We start from the raw sequence: 22670 nt of genomic DNA, 5'->3' as shown, positions 1-22670 counted from the left end.
TTAAGTAACTTGCCCAAGATCACACAGCTAGCAAGTGTTAAGTGTCTGAAGTCACATTGGAACTCAGGTCCTCCTGACTTCAGGGCTGGTGCTATACCCACTGGGCCACCTAGCTGCCCTAGTCCTACAATTTTTGACAGCCAGACCAGGACCCTTTTTACTAAGGCTAATAAAGAGTCAAAAAAGAACTCATAAACTCTCAGGTGAGGGGATGGGCTAAAGAGCTAGTTTTAAAACAAAAGAAACACAAACTACCTCCCCAGAGATTTAATTCTTTTCTCCTCTGAACTCTCTGCTCCAGGTAATTGGAGTAGCCACCCAAGACGGAGCCCTGACAGCAACCTCCCAGCACCTTTAGAGAAGAAATCTTCTCCTTGGATTCAACTGGCAAGAGGACAGGCAGCTGGGGAGATGGGAGAGAGGCTGGGGAGATGTGACTCACGAAACATTCATTAAGTAATGACAGCAGGGAACAAGGATTTAGGTGAGATGCAGGGTGGCAAGTGGGGGGGGGGGGGGAGATGGATCAGCTTGGAGACAGGACAAGCCCTCCAGAGAAGAGCAGACCTGCAAGTTTGGGGGTGTCACAAGTCACTACTGCTTAGGGGTCTCAAGGTGGAAATCTCCAGTGATGAAGAAGCAGAAAGCGGCCTGGCCCCCAGGGCCAGCAGGGGCAATGGGGAAGGGGCCAGAGTGTGCTTTTGCCTTCTGGAAGGCCATGCTGACTGTTGGCTGACGGGGAGAAGGAGTTACCCCAAAACATCATGGGGCTTTTTAGGTCACAGACTCACAGAATTTCAAAACTGGCTGACTCCTCTGAAATTATTCATTCTCACACCCAGAAAAGACTCTCATTATAGACTTCCAATAAGGAAGGCCACCCAAAAGTAGCCTGTTCCGTTTCCGGACAGCTTTAACCAGTAGGAAGGTTTTCCTGATAGCAAGATCAATTTGCCTCCTCACAACCTTCACCCACAGGTTCTTCATGTTCCACATCCTCCTAGTCCCTTCCAGGGCAAGGTTGGGCCTTTCACCCTCACCACACCCCCTTCACAGCTCCCATAGCCCCCAGAAGCTAGATAAACATTTATCAAGAGTTTTTCTTTGTGCCTGGCACTATTTCATTTGATCTTTCCATCAACCCCGGGAGTTAGCAATAAGCCTATTAGTATTCCCATTTTAGAGATGAGAAATCTGAGACAAGTTAGTATCTGAGGTCAAATTTTCTGAACTCAGGTCTTCCTGATTCCAGGCCCAGAACTCTATCCACTATAGTTACAGAATAAGGCTAATTCCTCTCTCTACAGAAGCCCTTCAAATCCTTGAACACTGCTTTCATATCCCTCCCCAATTTTTTCTACCCCATTTTTTTTCTTCTCCAGGCTAAACCTCCTCATTTCCTTTAACCAGTTCTCATATAACAGGAATTTAAGTCCCTTTCAACCCTGGCTGCCTTCCTTTAGTTTGTCAATCAATCGGTAAGCATCCATAAAGTGCCTACTGTGTGCTCTGAGCTTATCGATATCACTGAATACAGTTTTCAAAATCAGGCCTGATCAGGGCAAAGGACAGTGGGACTCTCGCCTCCTTACTGTCTCTTAGTGCAGTCCAGTGTCATGTTAGCTTTTTGGGCTACCCATAGCACTGCTGATTCATGCTGAGCTTGTAGTCCACTAAAACCCCCAGATCATTTTCAGACAAACGGATGCCTCAAAATGATTCCATTTATGCTTATAGTCTTTTTTTAAAAGCCACCTCAGCCTATGAGACAAGGGTGGGGGGTTATTCCATCCATGTGTCATAGAGAAGCTGGTTCCTAGGTCCAAAAAAGGTTGTTTTGGGACCCTTCCACCCCGGTTCTCAAAATTCTGATCTGAGTCACAAGAGTTAGGGAGGAGAGTCTGCTTGCTGGGGCTTTTTTATTTAGGACCTGAATGACTCACCCGAAAAGTGCTTTGAGGGGAGATGGTTTCTTAGAGCGAAGGGGGAGACATCCAGCAGAGAGGAGCACAAAGAGAACGGGGATAATGAGGGAGAAAGAGTCAGGAGCAATGGAGGACAGGCAGACAGAAAATGGAAGGAGGCACACGGAAACAAAAGGATTCCAGCAGAAAGAGCCGAGCCAGCCCCCACAAAACAAAGGCAAGGGGCACAGGGGAGAGACAGCAACCGAGGGAAGTCTAAGAGCTAGGGGATGGGGAGGAAAGAGAAAGAAAGGAGAGATGAGAAAGCAGAGGTCTGAAAGACAGGCCAGGATGAGACAAAATGTTCTCATAGCCTTCTGTACCCATCTTACACTCAACTTCCTAATGGATGTTCATTTTTAGTCCCTTTTATAGATGAGAAAACTGAGGCAAATAAATGTAGTGACTGGTCCAGGATCAAACAGCTAGTAAGTGTGTGAGACTGAATTTAAACTCAGGTCTTTCTGCCTCTATTACAGCTGCCACTGTATACAAGAAAGAGAACTTGAAAAGCAAGAAGTGCTATGCCATAGAGACTAAATGTAAATTAACACATCCTATGTTCAACTTTTTTTTTTCTTGTGATTTTTTTCCTTTTGTTCTGATTTTTTTCTCCCAACATGGTTCATAAGGAAATGTTTTTAAAAAATGAATGTACGTGTATAACCAAAAATTAATAATTAAATAATAAAAAAGTGCTATACCAGTTATTCAAGGGTCCCCTCAGCATAGTGACAACCCAGCTTTCTGTCCTCATCTCCCCTCTATGGGTTCTAGACTTATGAACCGCAATTGGATTAGAGAATATTAATCTATTTTTTTAATTTCCTAAATGGATCATACATTCTTGCACCTCCATGCTTCCCTATCTTCACCTGAGGAATCCTATCCATGTTCTCCTCCAATGCTATCTCCTCCCGGAAGCCAGTCCTTCCATCAATAATTGTCTTTTCCCACAAACCACACATAGTACTTTTTTTTGGCTCCTCTCATACACTTTGTCATGCAATGTGCATTACCATTATCTATTCTCCAGTTCAGTAAACATTTCTTCAGCCACTAAGTGTATAGCAAATAGGAGACCAGACTTGGAATCAAAAGATCAGGTTGCCTCGGATACTTACCAGCTGTGTGACCCTAGACAAGTCACTTAACAAATATCTTCCTCAACAACAAAATGGGAATGATGATACCACCCACTTCCCAGGGTTGCTGTGAGAATCAAATGAGATAATACACGTAAAGTGTTGTGCAAACTTAAAAATACTCTCTACATGCTGGAAGGTATGAAGTGTTATTAAGATCAAAATGAAACGGTCCCCACCCTACAGGTATTTACATTGTTCTAGGGAGAAACAACAGAGAAGTATATTAATGAGTAAAAACAACCGAATTTCAGGGGAAAGAAACCATTAACAGCTACCAAGGTTGGTAGCAATTCTCTCTCTCAAGAGAAGAGTGATCATGGATGATGAGAATCCTGAGCCAGATTTGGAAGGAATCTAAAGTTCTTAAAAGGAAGAAGTGAACATCCAATGTTTCAAGCAAGGGCGACAGCTCAGACAAAGGCCCTGAGGTGGGAGATGGTATGTTAAGTCTGAGAAATGTGACTTCTCCCCCACTAATTAAGGTTTCTGAGCTCCTTGGGAGCCGAACTTTGTGACTGCTCAGGTTAACCTAAATAAAAAGAGACAGGAGAATTGGGCTGAGACCAGTCTGTCGTACAGACTCAACAGAATAGGGAACTGAGGAAAACCTATACCGAGAGAAACTAATGAATGATTCTACTTGGCCATAGTGTGGCCCGGAAAATACCCCAAGAAATAACATCACTTAGGGAATGGATTCAGGGAAGGGGGATCATTGAGGATGAAGACATAAGAGCAGATTGTGTGAAGATTGATTGATGTTGGGGGAACGAGACCCTGGTCTTCAAGGGTCAGACGGGCCACCATGTGGAATCTCTCTTGTACTTGTCTTGCTCCCTCTTTCTCCCTCTCAAAGAACTAAAAGCAGTGAGTAGAAACCTTAGGAAAGTAGATTTCTTGGGTCTTCAAAGAGGATTTCCAAATTAAAAGGGCCCAAGGGGGGATGAGCTGCCTCTGAAGACAACAGGTTCTTCCTATTCACTGGGGATCTCAAGATGGATGGCCACTAATCAGGAAGGCTCTTGGGAAGAATCCCATCCTATCATAGGTTAGCTAAAGCGATCTCTAAGACCCTTTCCAGTTCTCTGATACTGCAAGAGCCTCAGAAATCAATCTTTATTTGGTCTTAATTTCATTTTGGGTTTTTTTTCCTTTTCAAAATCTTCACATCTCTACCCAAGCCCTTTATTGTATCAGGCCCCAATAGGATCTGAGGACCAAATCAACAAGGAACTGAAACATCTCTTCTTTCCAGTCCGTTCTTATTCCTGAAGCAGGGCTTGGAATCCAAGTTAGAGCAGACCTCAGGGACAACCTAGTTCAAACTCTTCATTTTTTACCACTGAGGAAACCTGGGCTCAAAGTTAAGTGCTTTGCCCAATATCATTTATCATAGCATTGTGATATTATTGCTGTTTTTATTATTCTCCTCCTTACCTCTCACCTTTGGCCAGAGGCTCAGATACACAGTGGTTGGGAATGTGTGTGTGTGTGTGTGTGTGTGTGTGTGTGTGTGTAAGGACAGGGAGCAGGTGCATAAGGATAGGGAGGAGGTGCACCCTTTCTGTCCTCCCTTTAGGGTGTATCCTAAAGGAAAAAGCAATGGAGTCAGATAATCAGATGGTAGAGCCCAGTGCCTGCTTGCGCCCCCAACCTTTGGGCAACATTGCCATCTCATGGCCAGTGAAGGAAGGCAAGGCAGCCTGAAAAAAGCTCCAATCTTTTTCTTTTTTCCTTTTTTCTCATCCTACAGGTCCTAAGGTACTCAGTAGTGCCTCCCTGGGAGAATGCCAGGAGAGTGGTCGCTCTGGACAATCACTTGCACAGAGAGATGTTCTCAAAAATTACATCATTTTAAAACACAGAATGTCAAAGCTGAAGGAGATCTTTCAGTAAAAAATACTAAAGTTGGAAAAGGACTAAAAAACACAGGTATCAGAGCTTTAAAGAGCCAGCAAGGCTAGAATGGATCTTAGATCATAAAAGGCCAGAGTGGGAAGTTCCTTAGAACACAGAATGCTGGGACTAGATGAGCCCTTAGAACAGAAAATGCTAAAATTGGAAGGAACTTAGAACAAAGAATCCTGAAGGCTAGATGAGCCCTTAGAACAGAAAATGCTAAAATTGGAAGGGACCTTAGAACACAGAATGCTGGGACCAGATGAGGCCTTAGAACAGAAAATGCTAAAATTGGAAGGGATCTTAGAACAAAGAATGTCAAAGCTGCAGGAGACCTTAGAAGAGATATCAAAGTTGAAATAGTCCTTAAAGAACAGAATGTGAGAGTTGGAAGTGGGGGAATGAAAACCCCAAATATCAACTAATTATGAAAGTACATGCAATGTTCATACTCATACCTCTTGGAAGAGTCTTTTAAGGCAATTAGGATCAAGTGACTTGACCAAAATCATACAGCTAGTGATGGACATCAAATTTGAACTTGGTTCCTCTTCATTCTAGGACCAGTGCTCTACCCATTATCCCACTTAGCTGCCCCTGGATGGGACATTAGGACATAAAATATTAGAGGAAGAGCCTTGGGGAAATAATTTATCCCAATCTTTTCATTTTTGCAGATGAGAAAACAGACCAGAAAGAAATGACCTGCTAAAGATCACAAGGAGTTAGCAAAGTCAAGACAAGCTCCATATTGTCTAGCCCCTAGATTATTGTTCTTTTTCATTTCTCTGCAGAGGGAGATGCTGAATTTGAATGACAGCCCAAGTCTTGGCCCCAAGAGTAGACAGGGACTCGTCTAGAACTTAAAATGAAATTTTAACTGGAACATTCCTCTGCTCTGAGAAATCTTCAGCCCTCTCTAAAGTCAGCCCAGTGAGGTCGCCTGGAATCATACCCATCATCTCCACCTCACATGGGCAATGAAAGGGCTGATAATCTGAATAGAAAAGGGAACAGATGCCACTGGCTCTGACAACCCCATCTCCAGCCCTTCCCAGAGATGACAAATAGAAGCTTGTAGAACATGGAAATGGGAATTTTTCAAGACCCTTGTAAGGGTCTTGCCTAGACTGGTATCATGGTGCTTCCAAAGATACAGGAGCTGGCTGTTCTGGAAAATGGTCAACCATGACAGCAGAGGGAGGATAGTCAAAAATGCAAATATTTCACTGCAGTGATCACCTGGGGATTCATGGACTACTGGAGCAGAAAAAATCCTTATGACAAATAAAAATATATATATATATATATCATCACTAGGAGGGTCCTTAGAAAAGAACTGAGAGGGTCCTTAGAACCCAGGATGTCAGAGCTAAGAAGGGTCTTAGAACACAGGAGGTCAGAGCCAGGAGGGCCCTTAGAGCACAGGATGTCACAGCTAAAAAGGGCTTTACAATGGAAGGAAAAGCACTTTATGGTTAGAATAATGTAATCCAAGGCCTTCACTTTAAAGATGAGAAAAGAAAAGCCCAGAAAGGTGATTTAACAGAGAAGTGGCCCAGACCCAGGCCCAAGCCAGGCAGCAGTTCTCAAACGCTTTAGTCTCAGGACCCCTTTCCACTATTCAAAATCATTAAGGTCCCTGTCTCAAAGTGCCCTTGCTTATGTGGGTTAGATGTACCAACATTTACTGTGCAGTATTCTAAATCAAAATGCCTTGCTGGGATTATGAAAATGGCTTTGACCCTGCACTCACCCCCCTCCCTGAGCCTCCTGGCCTCCCTGAGGTCCCTGGCCCACACTCTGAGAACCTCCAGGTTTTTTGGCTTGAGTTCAGGTGCTGCCTCTGATGGTATTTGTGTGACTAGTCAAGTCACTTAAGTTATGATCCCAGCCAGGTCTGGGGTGGGTAGAGGGAGCTTCCCCACACACTAAGATGACGGCTCTAAACTGAGATCTGCATGAAGCACTGACTGTCTCCAAAGGGCTCTCTGGGCATGTCAGGCTCAAGGTCACCTAAATGTCCAAGGTCCCCCAGATGCCCGGTACTAGAATCCAGCTTCGGAACCTCTCCCATCTCCCTCCTGTTAGGCAGCTGATGAATTAATGGCCCCAAATCCAGCCAGCCCCCACCCCAGAAGGAGCACCACAGCACAGCCTGTGGGCAACGGGCTGGTACAGTGGGTGCCCTACTCCTGGCTCTGGACCCCAGACCCATTGTCCTGTAGGGGATGCTAAATGGGAAGACAAAGAGATGATGGGTTATTAACAGCCAAGTGTCTGTTTTCCCCTCTGGTTTCCAGGACTCTGACACTTAATATGGGTGATCCTGGATAACTCACAGCTTTTGGGAGTGTTTCCTCATCTGTAAAATGGACGTACTGATATTAGGCAGTTACCCTCAAGCACTACAGAAACATGAGCAATTAGTTTTAAGAGACTGAGGTGGGCAGGAAAGGAGCAGGCCACAAAGGAATCTTAATTACCTTTTGCTCTCACTACTCGAATTTGTTATTGTCCACATCTGGCTCTCCACAGTGGTCCTGAGCCAAATGCAGTTTCTCCAAGGGCGCTATCCCAGGGCCCCGACACTGACATCCCTCCATAACGTGGACCCCGATTTCTATGCTGAAGTCACCAACTAAATGGGTCACTTCCACAGCCCCTGCGGGCAGCTCTCCTTCAGGGAGGCTGACTCAAGAAACAGGATGCCTATATTTTGGTCTCAAGGCAGGAGGTTAGCAATAGGCTCCCTGACCACAGGGCCTGACTTTCATAAAGAGCCAGCACCTTAGGGCTCCAGGAGCTGTCTTGTGGGGCTCCTAATTCCAACTGCTGGGTGCCACAGACCTCTCACTTCTCAGATTTATGTCCTCGGACTACAGATCTTCCTCCAACCGCCACGACTGCCTCCACTTCTGGGCCCAAGTCTCACTAATCTGCTTTGACTCAGAATGACTCAATGTCAGAGAGCTGATCCAAAGAACTCAGCTCCTTCACCAGGGCCTATGAAGTGATGGCCAATTTAGCCAGGATGATCCAAGTCTCAGACTTTGGATTCAAGCAGTCCATGATCTCAATCCTTGGGCCCACAGCCCCCGGTCCAGTGGAAGGGCCTGACAAAGGGCTAATGAGCGGCAGCAGGCAGTAACCTTCAGGAAGGGAAAGGCCATCCATCCCCCCACCCATCCCTCCACCCCCCTGGCCAACTGCTCCAGAGCAAAACCTGGGCCTGGGAGTTAGAACAAAAAGGCAGCTGCAGGGGAAGTGGCTAATGAGCACTTCTGGGAGCAATTCAGCACAGAATACATGGAAATTTATTTCATTCAAAATGGATGTTAACGCCATCTAATTAGGAAGAAAAAGCAATTTTCCCCTTCTGGGTTTCTGCAAAGGCAATCCTGACACCTTGCAGAGGAGATAGCCTGAGGGAAGCCACATCTTATTTCCAAGACTAGCCAAGCTATCCAAAACAAGGACCTTAAAATATCTCCGTCCCACATTCAAGGGCCCCCAGTTCCTTAAGTGCCCACTCCCATCTCTACAACCTCATCCACTGAGGTATTCAATGCTCCAGTCAGTCTAATTGGTTGGCTTGTTCTTGCACCATACTCCAACACCTATAGACTCTAGGTCAGTTACTCTTCCATACCTTCACCCTGCCCTACCTAAACCCCACAGGATCAAGAGGAGCAGTGGGGGTGGTATGGGGTGATGTAATACCTTAGTTTCCCTGAATTGTAATGCCTGTTTCCCTGAATTATTATTCTATGCCCTTATTATGGCCACCCCCTCTTTTTCTTACCCCATTAAGCTCTGGACACTCTTACATTCCAATGAGTCATAAAACTTGGGATGGCTTATCTCAAATGCCTGGGCAGGGCTTACTATCTCTAGCTTCAGTCTCCTGTCTCCGGCCTTGGACCTCCTTCTTGACATCCAACCTGTCAGAACTGAATTATAAGCCTTTCCTAAAATTGTAGCTTCCCCAGTCCCCCCTTGCCTTTGTTTCCCTTATAGCTGGAGCCCTATAAGTCTGGAATTAATTGCTCACTGTTGGATGCTTTAAGACAAGAGTCCCATTCAGCTAGCCCAAATTCTCCACTATTAAAATAATTCAAAACCTAATCTGTCTTGCCTCAGTTTCCCCAACATTATTGTGAAAAAGGCCTTGGTACTGATAAAACAATCAGGGTATCCACTCTGAGTTGGCAGATGGGGAAGTGGCAGTATGGTAAGCAAACTCCAAAACCCAAGTCAATTTATTCAGGGGGTATGTGCAGAGTGCCAACCTCCAGGGGAATTGAGTTATGATAGAATTCATGTCTATGGTAGACAAGGGTTCAGGCTAGGGAGCCCATACTAGAACAGGAAATTGAGATTTAGGGACCAGTGGACGGTCTGGCAATGACCAGCCTTCCTTACCTTCAAGGCATTCCCTGAGGTGAGGTCATCTACCAACCCTGTTTCCCCACCACCAAATTAATCCTTATCTTGGCATCTAAACCCACTGCTTCCAGGAAGTCCCCCAATATTGATCCCTTCAGTATGACTGGGCCACCTTGTCTCATTTGTGGGTTCCAAGAAAATCAATTCAGCATAAGAATGGGGAAGAGGGTTAGGTCTACAGTTATAAATATTCTACATGGCCAAGTATCAAAAGAGTAAAGAATAAAATTCTAAGTGGAGTATGATTACTACATATTAGTAATCATGGGCTCCTGCCAAAGAACATTAGCTGGGGCACTTATATTTAGGGTGTCTATACTTCACAGTATAATAAACTCCTATTTAACCAGAATGGTCAAGGCTGATCCAGTTAAAGACTCCAGTTATCAGGCCTAGGATTTAGTGTCGGAAGGCATCCGTGAGATTATTTCGGCTAGCACTTCGCCAATTTTTTGGTCTCAAGACCCTTTTTTACACGCTTAAAAAAAATGGAAGATCTTTCCCCTCCAAGGAGCTTTTGTTTATGTAGATTAAATCATCTTAGCATTATGAAGTCAGGAACTCACCAAATCCCTCAAAGGGTCTTGGGAACCCCTGGGTGACCCTGAAACACTCTTTGAGAATTGTACATCTAGTCCAATCCTTTCATTTTACAGAGGAAGAAAGTAAAGGCCAGAGAAGGGAAGGAAGTACTTTCCCCAAGTTAGAAATTAGCAGCTAGGATGCGTATCCAGATTCTGACTCCAAATTTGGTGTTTCCATTCAACCATAAAAACTTAGAAACACAAAAAATATACAGGCCATCCATTTTCAAAGTAATAACAGTAAATATACCCAAGACCTTCATCTTACTGCTCAGGTCAGAAAACCTTCAGGGATGTGGCAGGGCTTCAGGGTGTTTGCTCGACATCAGCTTTCATTGTGTGGGACAGGTTTAGACTCCCAAGCTGGATCACGTCAGCTCTACAATTGGGACCATGGCCCTCTGCTACCTCAGCAGAGAGCTGGCACAGGAGCCAGAGCAATGGACCTGGAGAAAAGGCTAGAGTTCAAATCTGTAAGTTACTCAGCATCTGCCTTGGTTTTCTCAATGGGGGATAATAATGGCATCGAATTCCCAAGATGTGAGGATCAAATGAGATAGCTGTAGAGTGCTTTGCAAACCTGAAAGAACTATGTAAATGTTAGCTATTATTTCCTCATCTACAAAATGGAACTGGACTAGATGACCCTAAATGGCTCTATTTCTGAGGTTTATGAAGTGGAGCAAGAGCAGCTCTGGTGGAAATTCGCACAAAGCAACAGACTCACATTCAGTTTCAACATAAAATATTTACTGTTTCTCTGCGTGTAAGCCAAAGGGGACACTGCATAGTACTGGCATGTTGTGCTATTCCTGTTCTCAGGGGGAGACCAGGAACCAGGACACCAGGGAAGGAGAAACAAGGCAGGATAGGAACATGGCCTTTGGCTTGCTGAAGAAGTGCTAGGAAAGGGGATTTTCCCCACCCCTGGCTGGTGCTCACAAAATTCAAGCAGCCAAGGAAAGGAGAAAAGCAACACTAGAAGAGGTAATAATATCAGACCCATGGGACAGTCTCAGTTAGGAGAAAAGGGGATCAAATAAGAATTTGGTGCTACTCTCCTCCTGATTGGTGAAAGATGCTCCCAGAGTCAGGAGGCTAAAGCACTTTCCATCCTCACCTCAAGCAGGGGCAACACCTAATCAATCCCTGGCTCTGGAAGATCTTCAGTTTAAACCCCGAGGGCAGGGATCTGGTGTCCTCTTCTCAGGAGGGCATGGCCGCCATCTGCAGGTCAGCTCCTGCCAGGAAGGCAGTGGGTGTGCTGAGGAAGAGGCAGCTATAAGAGGATACAACAAAGCTGAAGGGGAATTTAAAATCCAAGTCCAACTCTCCCTCTCACATAAGATTGCTTAGATTTCTCACCTCACATCTCCTTCAAGTTACTGCCTACTGTGCCTAAGGCACAAGACAAAGTTTCACTTCCTCACTTTTCCACATGCCTGTACAAACACATCCCACTTATCTGGTTGATGAAAGGGATGAGGAGGAAGGAAAGCCTCATCAACATATCATTTCCCAGCAATTTTGCTTAAAATCATTGAATGATATGCAAGTGGTGGAGCAGAAAAAAGAAAAGAGGCCTAATACCAGCTGGCAGCTGCTGTTTTGACCCCAGGCTTTTCCTGAGGCAGCTCTGAAAAACCCAACCCTCACTGCTATCTGGCTTTCCCTTTCCTCCTGCTGGGATAACTGGGTCACTGAACCCAAGCTGTGTCCTAAACCAGTGGGGATCACATAACTCACTGGGAATTATGCGGGGGGAAATCTCAGACATAAGTGATGAAGAGAACTGGTTGTGAGTTTAAGAGGGTCTAGTGGCTTTTTTCTCATTCATACACACATACACACTCACTCACATACAAACACACCAGAACCCCCATGTCTGAAAAATGGCAGAAAAAGTGCAACTGGCTTTGCTACATACACCCATCCAAGGGATGGCCCTTTGGCTCTCCTGCTTTTTGATTTAAAGCATAATCTCACAGGCCTCAGTGTCTAATCTCCACTGCTGTATTTAAGAGATCAGGATTTTTTTTCCTCGCTCCCTCCCACCCTGGATGTCGCCTGGCGGTTACAAGTAGCCATCACCAGGCTGACTCTCTAAGGGACTGGTAAAATCCATTGAAGAGGAGAACCACTTCCTCTATAAACTCCAAATCCCTGAACAGTTAGCTGTTGTACAAAGGAACTACCCGGATGATCTCCTGTCTACAAATAGGGCACTTCTTTGGCTCGGGCAAAGCCTGGTAGCATTCGCTGCATGAGCAGACGTGGCCGCACTCCAGAAAAACACAAGACTTGACGCTGCTCAGACACACGACGCAGGCGTTTTTGAGAGTCTCCCTCTCCTCCTCGGTGGCCGCCCCCAGCAACCGCGCCTCGTGGAGCCGGAACTCCTCCTGCATCTGCTTCATCCGCTGCCGCTCTCGCCGGTGCAGGTACTGCCTCCGCAAGATGAAGAAGAGGGTGGCACAGGTGGCAAAGCCAAAGATGACGGTCAGGATTTTCCAGAGCTTGACACTAGACTCCTGCCTCTGCAGGAGGGTGTCGAAATCCTGGCTGCTCAGGTAGTACTGGAGGCCCTGTTTGGGGGGCTGCAGGCGGATGGAATTGTTGTCTAGCACCAGCTCCCCCACGCCCGTGATGGTAGCCCCCACCTTGAGCATCTCCTCGGTTTCCTGGATGCCTTTGGGCCGCTCCCCACTGATGTAGTGACCAATCACATCAGTGAAGGACTGGATCGTGGGGTGGAACTTCTCATACACTGTTTCCAAGCCAAGGTCAGCCGAGTCCAGTGGCTTCAGGACTCGGACTGCCACACCCGTGCCTTCCTCATGGGGCACCAAGTCAAAGGGCACTGTATTTGTTCTCTGGTGGATGATTTTTTCACAGTCATTCCTGGAAGAGGAAAAAAAAAATGTAAGACAGAAAGCAGAAAACACCACAAACCTAAGCAATAATCTCAGCAATCCAAAGGGGATAACAGTAAAAGTCCACAGATGAATTTGTGAATTCTGTTACTATATATTGAATTATGAGGGGCTCCCAAATTTTTTCAGCCAAGTGGGCCCCTGGGGAAGGGGGATGAAAGGCCCCAAGTTACTGCCTGTTCTCTTTGTCATAATTGTTTGGTTTTTTCCCTAATCCACCAGAATCCAATGAGAAAATATCTTCTATGTTACAAACTTGGAAAGAGCCCTCTATTAAATATTTAAATTACCAATTTAATTCATATATTATAAAATTTAGGAGAACAAGAGAAAATGCTAAGAATAACTAATTTAAATGGATGATTTGCTAGACTGTAAAATCCAAAAGATGGGATCTTCTCTTAAACTGTCTCTTCCCCAAATGCAAACACAGTGGTCTGTCTGTACACAACAGACCCATAATGAATATTTGTGGGACTTGATTAAATTACAAGGACTTTTTAAATGAGGAAAAAATTGAAAGGAGGATTTCCTGATACAAACTATACTATAGACCAGGAAAAAAAATCTAAATTCTCTTTTGTCCTCCTCTACTTTAGTATTGGGACTATTTAGTCAGAAATCTGAGAATAGAGGCAAGAAGAAGAAAGGGGAGGAAAAAGAATCTGAGGATAAAAGAGAAGAAGAAAAATAACCAGTGACATAAGTCCCCATTTCTATTGGGCCTTATACTTTCTAGAGCACTTCCCTCACAACTCTATGGAGTAGGGAATATAAGTATGCTCATACTTGTATTACTTACTTCATAGGGCATGATGAGGAAAGCATTTTTTTAAGTTTAAACCACTAAGGAAATATTCCCATGATCCCCTCTGGTGTCCAGGAAGTATAGCCTAGAGGGGAGAGGCTTGGGTCTCCACTCACATGCTACCCAACCTTGCTTGGACAGTCTTAAGCTAAGCAGGCAATACTGTGGCTCAGGCAACTCCTTAAAATATTACCTGCTAACATGTAGACCAACTGCAATCTGGTTTGAAAGAGTTCTCATGCTAGGAGTTCCTATGAAATGGATGCTTTGTCTTCCTCTGGAAGCCTACTTATAGCTATCTTATCTTCTACATACACAAGTATGTAAACACTGCCTCCCTCCTGGAAAGTAAACTTCTGGAGGCCAGGGACTTGCTTTTATTTCGCATATTCCCTTCTTCCTCCAATGCTCTAGCACAGAGCCTGAGCACACATTTATGTGCTCACTGTATGAGACTCCTCCTTTAAAAACAATCTCCCTAAAGCCCAGGTCTAATCATATTTGCCCCAGCCCTACTAAATAAACTCCAATTGTTCCCTAATACCGGCAGGCTCAAGTTTAAACTCCTATTTGGTATCCAAAGCCCTTTCCACTTTGGGCCCCTTTCTATCTTTCCAGTCTTCTATATTCTTCCCATCCCAATCCTCCCTCTATCATCCAGTCTCCTTCATACCTGTCTTTGTACTGGCTGACCCTTTCCTTGCTTCTACCCCATCAGAATCCCTGGCTACCTTCCAGACAGAGCTCAGGTACCATTGCTCTGCAGGAAGCCTTTCCCAGGATCCTCAAGGGCTGGTAACTGGCCTCTAAGATTACCTTGGACCTATTCGGTGCACACCTACACAGACACATGTTGTCTCTTCCATTAGAACAGAAGTTCTTTGAAGGTACGAACTATTTTTGTGCTTTTTTTTTGTATCCACGGTTCTTAGTGTACTGATTAGCAAACAGCAGGAACTTTATTGATAAAAACAAGGTAACTGAGGGTCAGAGAGGTTAAATGGAAACAAACCTCCTAAGAGATATAACTAGAACAAGATGCTAGAGCTTCTGGCCCTAAGGAGACAGGTGTAGGCCCTTGGGAAGGTAGAAATTTGTAGAATTTGTGGACTAGAAAACACATCCTACAGGGAAACAACCAGGAAACACTGTCTTTGGCAACAAAAACTGCCAGCCTGCTGAAGGAGTCAACTGCTTCTCTTTCCCTGAAGCTTTCCCATTTAATAAAGAGTAATGACATTATGACTCAAGACCCAGGAACCCAGCAGAAGAGACCAGCCAAAAAACTCTGAACCAGCTAAAAAGGCACATACCAGAGGTGGGTTGTCCGATTCCACACCATCTTGTGCTCCTGGAGGGTCAATCTCTGAATTACTCCTTTGCAGTTTTCTACAAACTGGCTGTTAAGGGTCTCCTTAACAGAACGCACAGCTCCTGAAGAGGAAGAAAGATTCCTTATGAACTGACTTCCTACAGAAACTTTTTCATGAAAAAAAAAAAAAATCAATTTCCCGATCAACTCTCTATGAAAAGAATCTGATATCCAAGATATGGAGGGAATTAACAAAAATACAAAATACCAAGACATTCCCCGGGGATCCATTGTCAAAGCATGTGATGTGAACCATAAACTATTAACAGCTGGATGAAAGACTGCTCCAAATCACTATGAGAACAAAACACAAATTAAAATTTCATCTCCCTCTCAGGAAATTGACAAAGATGTCAAAAGATGAGAACAGTAAGTGTTGGATTCACTGCTGGTGCAGCTGTGAATTGGAAAAATCCTTCTGAAGACAATGTGGAATTATGCTAACAAGTGATAAAAGTCCAAACCCTCTGATCTAGGCAGACATCCCAGAGAGGCAAAAACAAGGGAAGGCCCACGTTCTGAAAAAGAAAATATTTATAGCAATCCTTTATGTGTGGAATAAAAACTAGAAACTAAGTTAAGTATCCACCAAATGGGGAATGGTTCAACAAATTGTAGAGCGTGACTATACAGTAAGAAATTATGAATATGAAGAATACAGAGAAGTTTGAGAGGAATCTTTGGTGTCAAGTGAAATCAGCAATATACATAGTTACAACAATGCAAATGGAAAGGGCCAAAAAACAAGAGTTAACCTGTGTAGCTCTAAGGACTACATCTGGCTTTAGAAAAGAGTTGAGAAATAAACCTCTCTCTCTCTGCTTTGCAGGAGTGACAATGGGGAGAATACTGCATGTGCAGGAAGACATAGCTGATATGCTTCTGATTTTGTGAGACTGCTTTTTTATCAATGCTAAAAAGGATTTGCTTGTTGGGGAAAGAAGGGAGGGATATATTTGGAAATAGGTGCAACATAAAAACAAAAGGTATCAATAAAAAATAAAAAACTCATCTCTCTGAATAAGTTCAAGCTTTTATTCACTTAGATGAAATGAATTTCACTCAAGATGATGGAAAATTAAATTAAAAATTTCTTTTACTGAGCACAATTAAGTGCGAACTACATGCTGGGCATGGGAGCTCCCAAGGCCAAAATATAGCCCCTCTAAACTTAAGGGGGTGGGGGTGGGGGGGAGTGAGACAATCCATACCCACATTAATCTTTGGGGACTGGGGGGACTAGAGAAGACTTTCAGGAGATAAGAGGAAGGTAAACCCTGAAGAAGATGAGGCTGCAATATGGCAGAAATGAGAAGGGAGTCCATCCCAGCAGGAAAGAAAACCCTGTGCTGATCATAGAGGACAGAATCTCTTGCTTAAGTTTTATCTTAACAGAGTTTTTGTAGGACATACTCAGACTCTAACCAAGCCATTTCTTATCTATGTACCTGTTTCACCCTTCTCCCCCCACTATACTCAACCCATAAATGGACATACCTTCAATGACAGCATAAGGCACACACTTCCCAGGAGCATCAGTAAGAATACTCTTCAAATCTTCACCCAAATGAATTTTTTTGGCTCCCTAGGAAAAAAAAAAGTTAAATGATCAATGTTATGACATATTCTATCAAACTCACTAATATTTAAAGAAGAATAATAAATGTGAGCGAACTAGCCAAGAGAAAGCTTATTTCTAATTCAATCTAGGAGTGTTTGGGAATCTTCAAGGAGCAATAATACAAAGTGACATTTAAAATGGAAACAGGGTGATACTTCTTTCTCTGGAGGCATTGTTGAAAATACTAAGAACATTTTCTATAAAAATTAAGTACCTTCAAGAATACTTTGAAAGCTTTAAAAATTTCATCCATTTTTGTGTAAATCGTTCTAAATTATATAATATACTCCCCTGCCTAGTTAAATAGAAGATATTAAACTTCTAACCATTTCCTGATGATTCAGTCATCATTATGAACATCCACTACTTTTTTTGTGACACAGTGGGGCCCTCAGGTGCTAGTGCAAGGGTATAGTTAGAAAATTTTCCAAGAGCACTTCATGCCTGCTTCACCCTAACACTGTACAGATTTTGTTAAATTTATTTAAGTGCAGATCATACTCCCCTTCACATCACAATGCATTAACCCCGAGGGCAATTTTCATCTCTATATCCCTCCCTCAAGCACAGTGCCTAGCACATAAAAGGAATCTAACAAATGTTCTCTAAATTGAATTGCTTCCATACATAATAGCTCCAGACTGTTGAACTTTGTGAGTTCGTGTAGGTGTCTCCTACTTAGTACTATAAGAGATATAATACTGAAGCCAAGAGGGCTATAAAATTCTCCTTTGAATAAAATTCACGAGATTTAGTACATGAATTTTTAAACACCTACTTTTAGCTGCTCAAAGGCCTTTTTTTGCTTCCTTTCTGCTAAGCGGTTTGGTGGTGAAGTGGTCAGAACACTGGAGTTGGAGTCAAGAAAATGTGAATTCAAATCCAATCTGACACTTACTAGCAGTATGACTCTGGGCAAGGTATTTAACATCTGTATGCCTCAGTTTCCTCAACTGTAATTTGAGGTCAGTAATAACGCCTACCTCTTAGGGTTGCTGGGAGGATCAAATGAGAAGATAACTGAAGGATTTAGTGCAATGACTTGCACATAGTAGACATTACATAAATGCTTATTCCCATCTCCCTTCCTTTCTCGCCGTTTCAAATAACTGACATGACCAAACAACAGAGCCCCAGGTATGAGAGGTTTTTAGGCAATTTCTTATATTACAACCACTTTCCATTTAAATGGCTTCTATAATTAATCTCAGAAGCAAATCAATTCATAAAGACCATAGGAGACACACCAAAGTAAAAGCCATGGTCCCTCTACTAGAAGAGATCACATCAATAGAACACTAGACTCAGAATACAATCAGAACTGAGAATTGGGCTTGAATCCAGACTGTGTGATCTCAGGCAAATCACTCTGCAGCTCTGGGACTCAGTTTCCTCATCTGTAAAAAGGGTTTAATTATACTTCCACTCAAAGTTGTGAAGAAACACTTTGGAAGCCTTAATGCACTATATAAAGGGGGAAGGGAGTGTTTCTGCTATTAGAAGAGCAGATAAACTAAATGAGGAAATAAAGATGTGCTATAGCAAGGGCCCCCCTACCTAGAATACAACCCTACAGATGAGGAAACTGAGGCTGGGAGATCTTAAGTGACTGGCCCAGGCAGGGTTTGAATTCAAGTCATCCTGATTCCAAGGCCAGAAGTCCACCCAATGTACTATTGACAAAAAGCTGGAAAGGCAGAAAAGCACCAGGATTAAAGACTCTGAAAGTGTCAAAAAAAAGGAGTCTACCTGGTAAACTGAGGATTCTGAGTCAAGGAATGACCTGCACACACTTGCTGTTTATCAACAAATAGAAGCTCAAAGTCGATCTTGTTTTATTTCCTCTCCTCGTCTCCATGCTAAAGTCTTCCAGATGGCAGAAGTACCCTTCTTTTCCTATCACCTACAGCCCTGCATTCAGTATATCCAGGGGTCACCAAGGAATTGAACCTGAGACTTCCAACTCCAAGGATAGCTTTCTACCCACTAGGCCAGATCCCCAAGTACTAGAGGAAGTTCTTCACTGATGTTTCATTCAATAAATCCTGATTTTTTAAAAATTCAAACAATGACCAATTCAAACAATTTCTTTGCTGGGTATTTGAATCCTCCCATAAGTTGTATATAAAGGAAGTCCCCATAGTTGTGAGATCACTTACTGCTGCATAATCTTGGACTGAAAATGAGTTTCTCTACTGTGAAATGAAGGATTTGGACTAGAGTTCTGAGATCTCTTTTGGCTCTAAATCAGCAATTATTTCCACACTAAGGCATCTGTCCTCTTTACTTTCTTCACCCCTTAAAGTTCTTTATACTCCTCATTTTTGTTTAGGCTGCCTCCCCACCTTGATTTTTCTCCCTTTCTCCTCTTCTTAAGAAATTTATATCTACCCTCTCATCCCAACTTGAATGTCACTTACTCCATAGTCTTTCTTGATTCTCCCTTATCATAAGGACTTTGCCTTTTGACTTCACAAAGCACTTCATTTTTACCTCTGCAAGGTATCATCATTTTACTTTTCCCCAGAATCATTTCAATTTGCTTTGAAGAGTAAAAGAACAAAAGCAAAAGGAACAAAATATATATTAGCAAAGACTCCATAATGACCTCTGAACAGGCTACACTTTGTTGTTGGTGCTTATTTTGGTGCTGATGGCTTTGATTGTCATTTCTAGAATTCCACCACTCCAAATGAATGCCTCTCCAAGGGCAAAAATAAAGAAATTCAAAAATTCTAAGATATTTATCATATAATGTGTATTATGGCTTCTGTTTGAAGACCTCATGAGACTCTGAGTTCCTTGGGAAGGACCTTGTGTGTCTAAACTTTGTAAATCCTTTTGTCCTAAGAACATAAACATTTAATTGTATTCCTGAAGTATGTCTAATGCAAACTATTAATGCTCACAGAAGGTAATCTTAGGGGAAAAATTTTTTTTAAGGTTTTCCTTCTTTATTCTTCCTATTCTTTGTCTATCCAGCTACAGAACGATTGTGGCCTCCATCAAACCGAAACCTGTTGAAGACTTCAGCTTAATGACCGCAGATGGCTCTGGAGGGGAAAGTGAGGCGAGTGACCTGGGCACAGCCCTCCCTCCCCTAAATCCAATTCACTTGAATTTTATGGCATCACTTCCTTCATGTCCTGGTCCTCTAAGCGTGAGGGACAAACAACATAAAAATAAAAATGTATTTGTTCTCCTTGGACTCAAAAGATAGCTCACGCTGACAATGAAGTCAGGTTCAAAAAGAAAGAGTTTGGAGAAATGACTGAATTGTACCTTTATTCTGCTTCCAGCAGGAGCTTAAGAGAATCCTACAACTCATAAATATCAGACTGCAGGTGAAGAATACTGGCACAACATTCCAACAGGTGGACTTAGCTTGGAAACTTCCAGCGAGGGAGAGCTCTCATGGTCAATAAATTCCTCCTTCCAAGAGAATATATCTTAGCACCCAAAAATTGTCTCACTGTCCCTGGTTCTGCCCACAAGACCAGGAGACCTCCCTTTCCTACATATCCCTTCTAATACCTAAAGCAGGGGTCCTCAAACTACGGCCAGAGGCGGCAGCTGAGGACGCGCATCCCCCTCCCCCAGGGCTATGAAGTGTCTTTATTTAAAGCCCCACAAAACAAAGTTTTTGCTTTTACTACAGTCCGGCCTCCAACAGTCTGAGGGACAGCGAACCGGGCCCCTATTTAAAAAGTTTCAGGACCCCTGCCCTAAAGGGTTTCAAAGTTTTTCTCCAAGTTTTCTCTCACTCAAACTAAACATCCCCAACTCCCGGAGCCTTAAAACCAGTCAGACTGACTTCCCTCCCCATCCTGGGCGGTGGTTTGTCAACTTCCTTCCCGAAAAGGGGCCCGTAAACCGGACCCCGGGCCCGGGTGGCCCAACCGCAAGGGGCAGTGGAATTACTCTCTCCCTATCAATCCCCCTCGATTACGCGCCCCCAGAGCCAGGGAGCAAGCACAGTCCTTGCCTTCAAGGAGCTCGCCGTCTAACGGGGAAGGAGGAACAAACGCGCAGGCCGGTGGTGAAGAGACAAACAGGCGCGGGCTGGGCAGGACGAGAGTGGGGTGACTGGGGGAATGAAGAAATGTGTGCGGGTGGAAGATAAGCAGACACAGACGGGCGGCAGGTAAATGGCTGGAGAGACTTCCATACGGACAGGGGGAGACGGGCCGGCAGAGGGACAGATACAGGAGGACGTATAGGGAGACTGGCGTCTCCACTTCCGCCTCGCTTAACGCAGCCCCAAAGCCCAAGTCGTTTCCGCCGACTCCCCGACCTCAGAGGCTGTCAAGGGGGAAGGGCCCGGCCCGGGGGGAGGGGGAGGGGGAGAGGCGCGGGGCTCAGGTCCCGGGCCGCCCGGGGCACTTGGGACGCTTTGTGGCGGGGCGGGGAGACGGAGGCCGAGCGGGGCGCTTCCACTAGGGGGCTCCGTCTGGGCCGCGGAGGTCCGGGGCGACAAGCCCCGTCCGGCCCGGGGTCGGAGTCCGGGTCCGCGGCGCGCCCCGACTGACCTTGAGCTCGCGGGCCGCCTGGACCTTGTGCCGATACACGGAGTACAGAGCGGCGGCCACGGCCGAGCTGGTGCCCAGCAAGATGAGCTGGACCGCCGAGGGCCGCCCGCTGGTGTCCATGGCGCTGCCTCCGCTGCCTCCGCCCGGCCCACACCCCCGCCCTCAGGTCGCGCCGGAACCATAGAGACGCGCCACCGCCAAAAGAGCCAGAGAGACCGGAAGTGGGTAAACCGGAAAAAGGAGAGGCCGGAAGGGGAGAGGCCGGAAGGGGCCAGAATGGGTCTTCTTCCCCCGCGCTCCGGAACCCAGGATTTAGCGTCCGTCCTGTTGGCTGCCTCCGTCCCCGTGACCCCGATGCTCCGCTCCCAACTTCTCCCCTGCGCTATTTTCTGTCTCTGTGTCGCTGGGCCTTTCTCTGTCTCTCCGTCTCTCTCTCTCTGTGTGTCTCTGCCTCTGTCTCTGATTCTCTCTGCGTCTGTCTCTGTGTCTCTCCTCTGTCTATATCTCTCTGTCTCTGATTCTCTCTGCGTCTGTCTCTGTGTCTCTCCTCTGTCTATATCTCTCTCTGCTCTCGATTCTCCTGCGTCTGTCTTGTGTTCTCCTCTGTCTATATCTCTCTGTTGATTCTCTCGCCTGTCTCTGTGTCTCTCCTCTGTCTATTCTCTTTCTGTCTCTGATTCTCTCTGCGTCTGTCTCTCCGTGTCTCTCTCTGTCTATATCTCTTCTCTTCTCCTGTGTGTCTCCTATCTCTCTGCCTCTGTCTCTGATTCTCTCTGCGTCTGTCTGTGTCTCTCCTCTGTCTATCTCTCTGTCTCTGTCTCTGATTCTCTCTGCGTCTGTCTCTGTGTCTCTCCTCTGTCTATATCTCTCTGTCTCTGTCTCTGATTCTCTCTGCGTCTGTCTCTGTGTCTCTCCTCTGTCTATATCTCTCTGTCTCTGTCTCTGATTCTCTCTGCGTCTGTCTGTGTCTCTCCTCTGTCTATATCTCTGTCTCTGTCTCTGATTCTCTCTGCGTCTGTCTCTGTGTCTCTCCTCTGTCTATATCTCTCTGTCTCTGTCTCTGATTCTCTCTGCGTCTGTCTCTGTGTCTCTCCTCTGTCTATATCTCTCTGTCTCTCTGTGTCTCTGTCTCTCTCTGTCTTTCTGTGTCTCTCCGCCACTCTCTGCATGTATTCGCGCACGTGCCCACGGTCACCACAACACAGAATTATGCTCAGGCATAAATTCAGACCTCAGAGAAAACCTGAACAACCATTAATTCTAACAAGGCTTCTTAATTATGTCAACGACGGGAATAATCCTTCAACACGTTGCCTTCTTGTACCTTCCTCTGAGGCTACAAGAGTTAGAGAAGGGAGATCCA

The 22670-nt window shown here is 44.8% G+C and overlaps 1 protein-coding gene across 1 annotated transcript; it reads right to left on the bottom strand.

The window, feature by feature from the left end:
- Window positions 1-10772: 10772 nt before the first annotated feature.
- Window positions 10773-21545, bottom strand: MUL1 (mitochondrial E3 ubiquitin protein ligase 1). The gene is made up of 4 exons (XM_031962715.1): window positions 21308-21545; window positions 16655-16742; window positions 15099-15219; window positions 10773-12945 (listed from the first exon to the last, which is right to left on the bottom strand). Exons 1-4 carry the CDS (start codon window positions 21425-21427, stop codon window positions 12216-12218), a joined length of 1059 nt encoding a protein of 352 aa, XP_031818575.1. The 5' UTR covers window positions 21428-21545; the 3' UTR covers window positions 10773-12215.
- Between the last annotated feature and the right edge of the window lie 1125 nt (window positions 21546-22670).

This window comes from Sarcophilus harrisii, chromosome 3 (assembly GCF_902635505.1).
Source record: "Sarcophilus harrisii chromosome 3, mSarHar1.11, whole genome shotgun sequence".
Classification (NCBI taxonomy): domain Eukaryota; kingdom Metazoa; phylum Chordata; class Mammalia; order Dasyuromorphia; family Dasyuridae; genus Sarcophilus; species Sarcophilus harrisii.
This window is presented reverse-complemented; position numbering and strand designations above follow the sequence as displayed.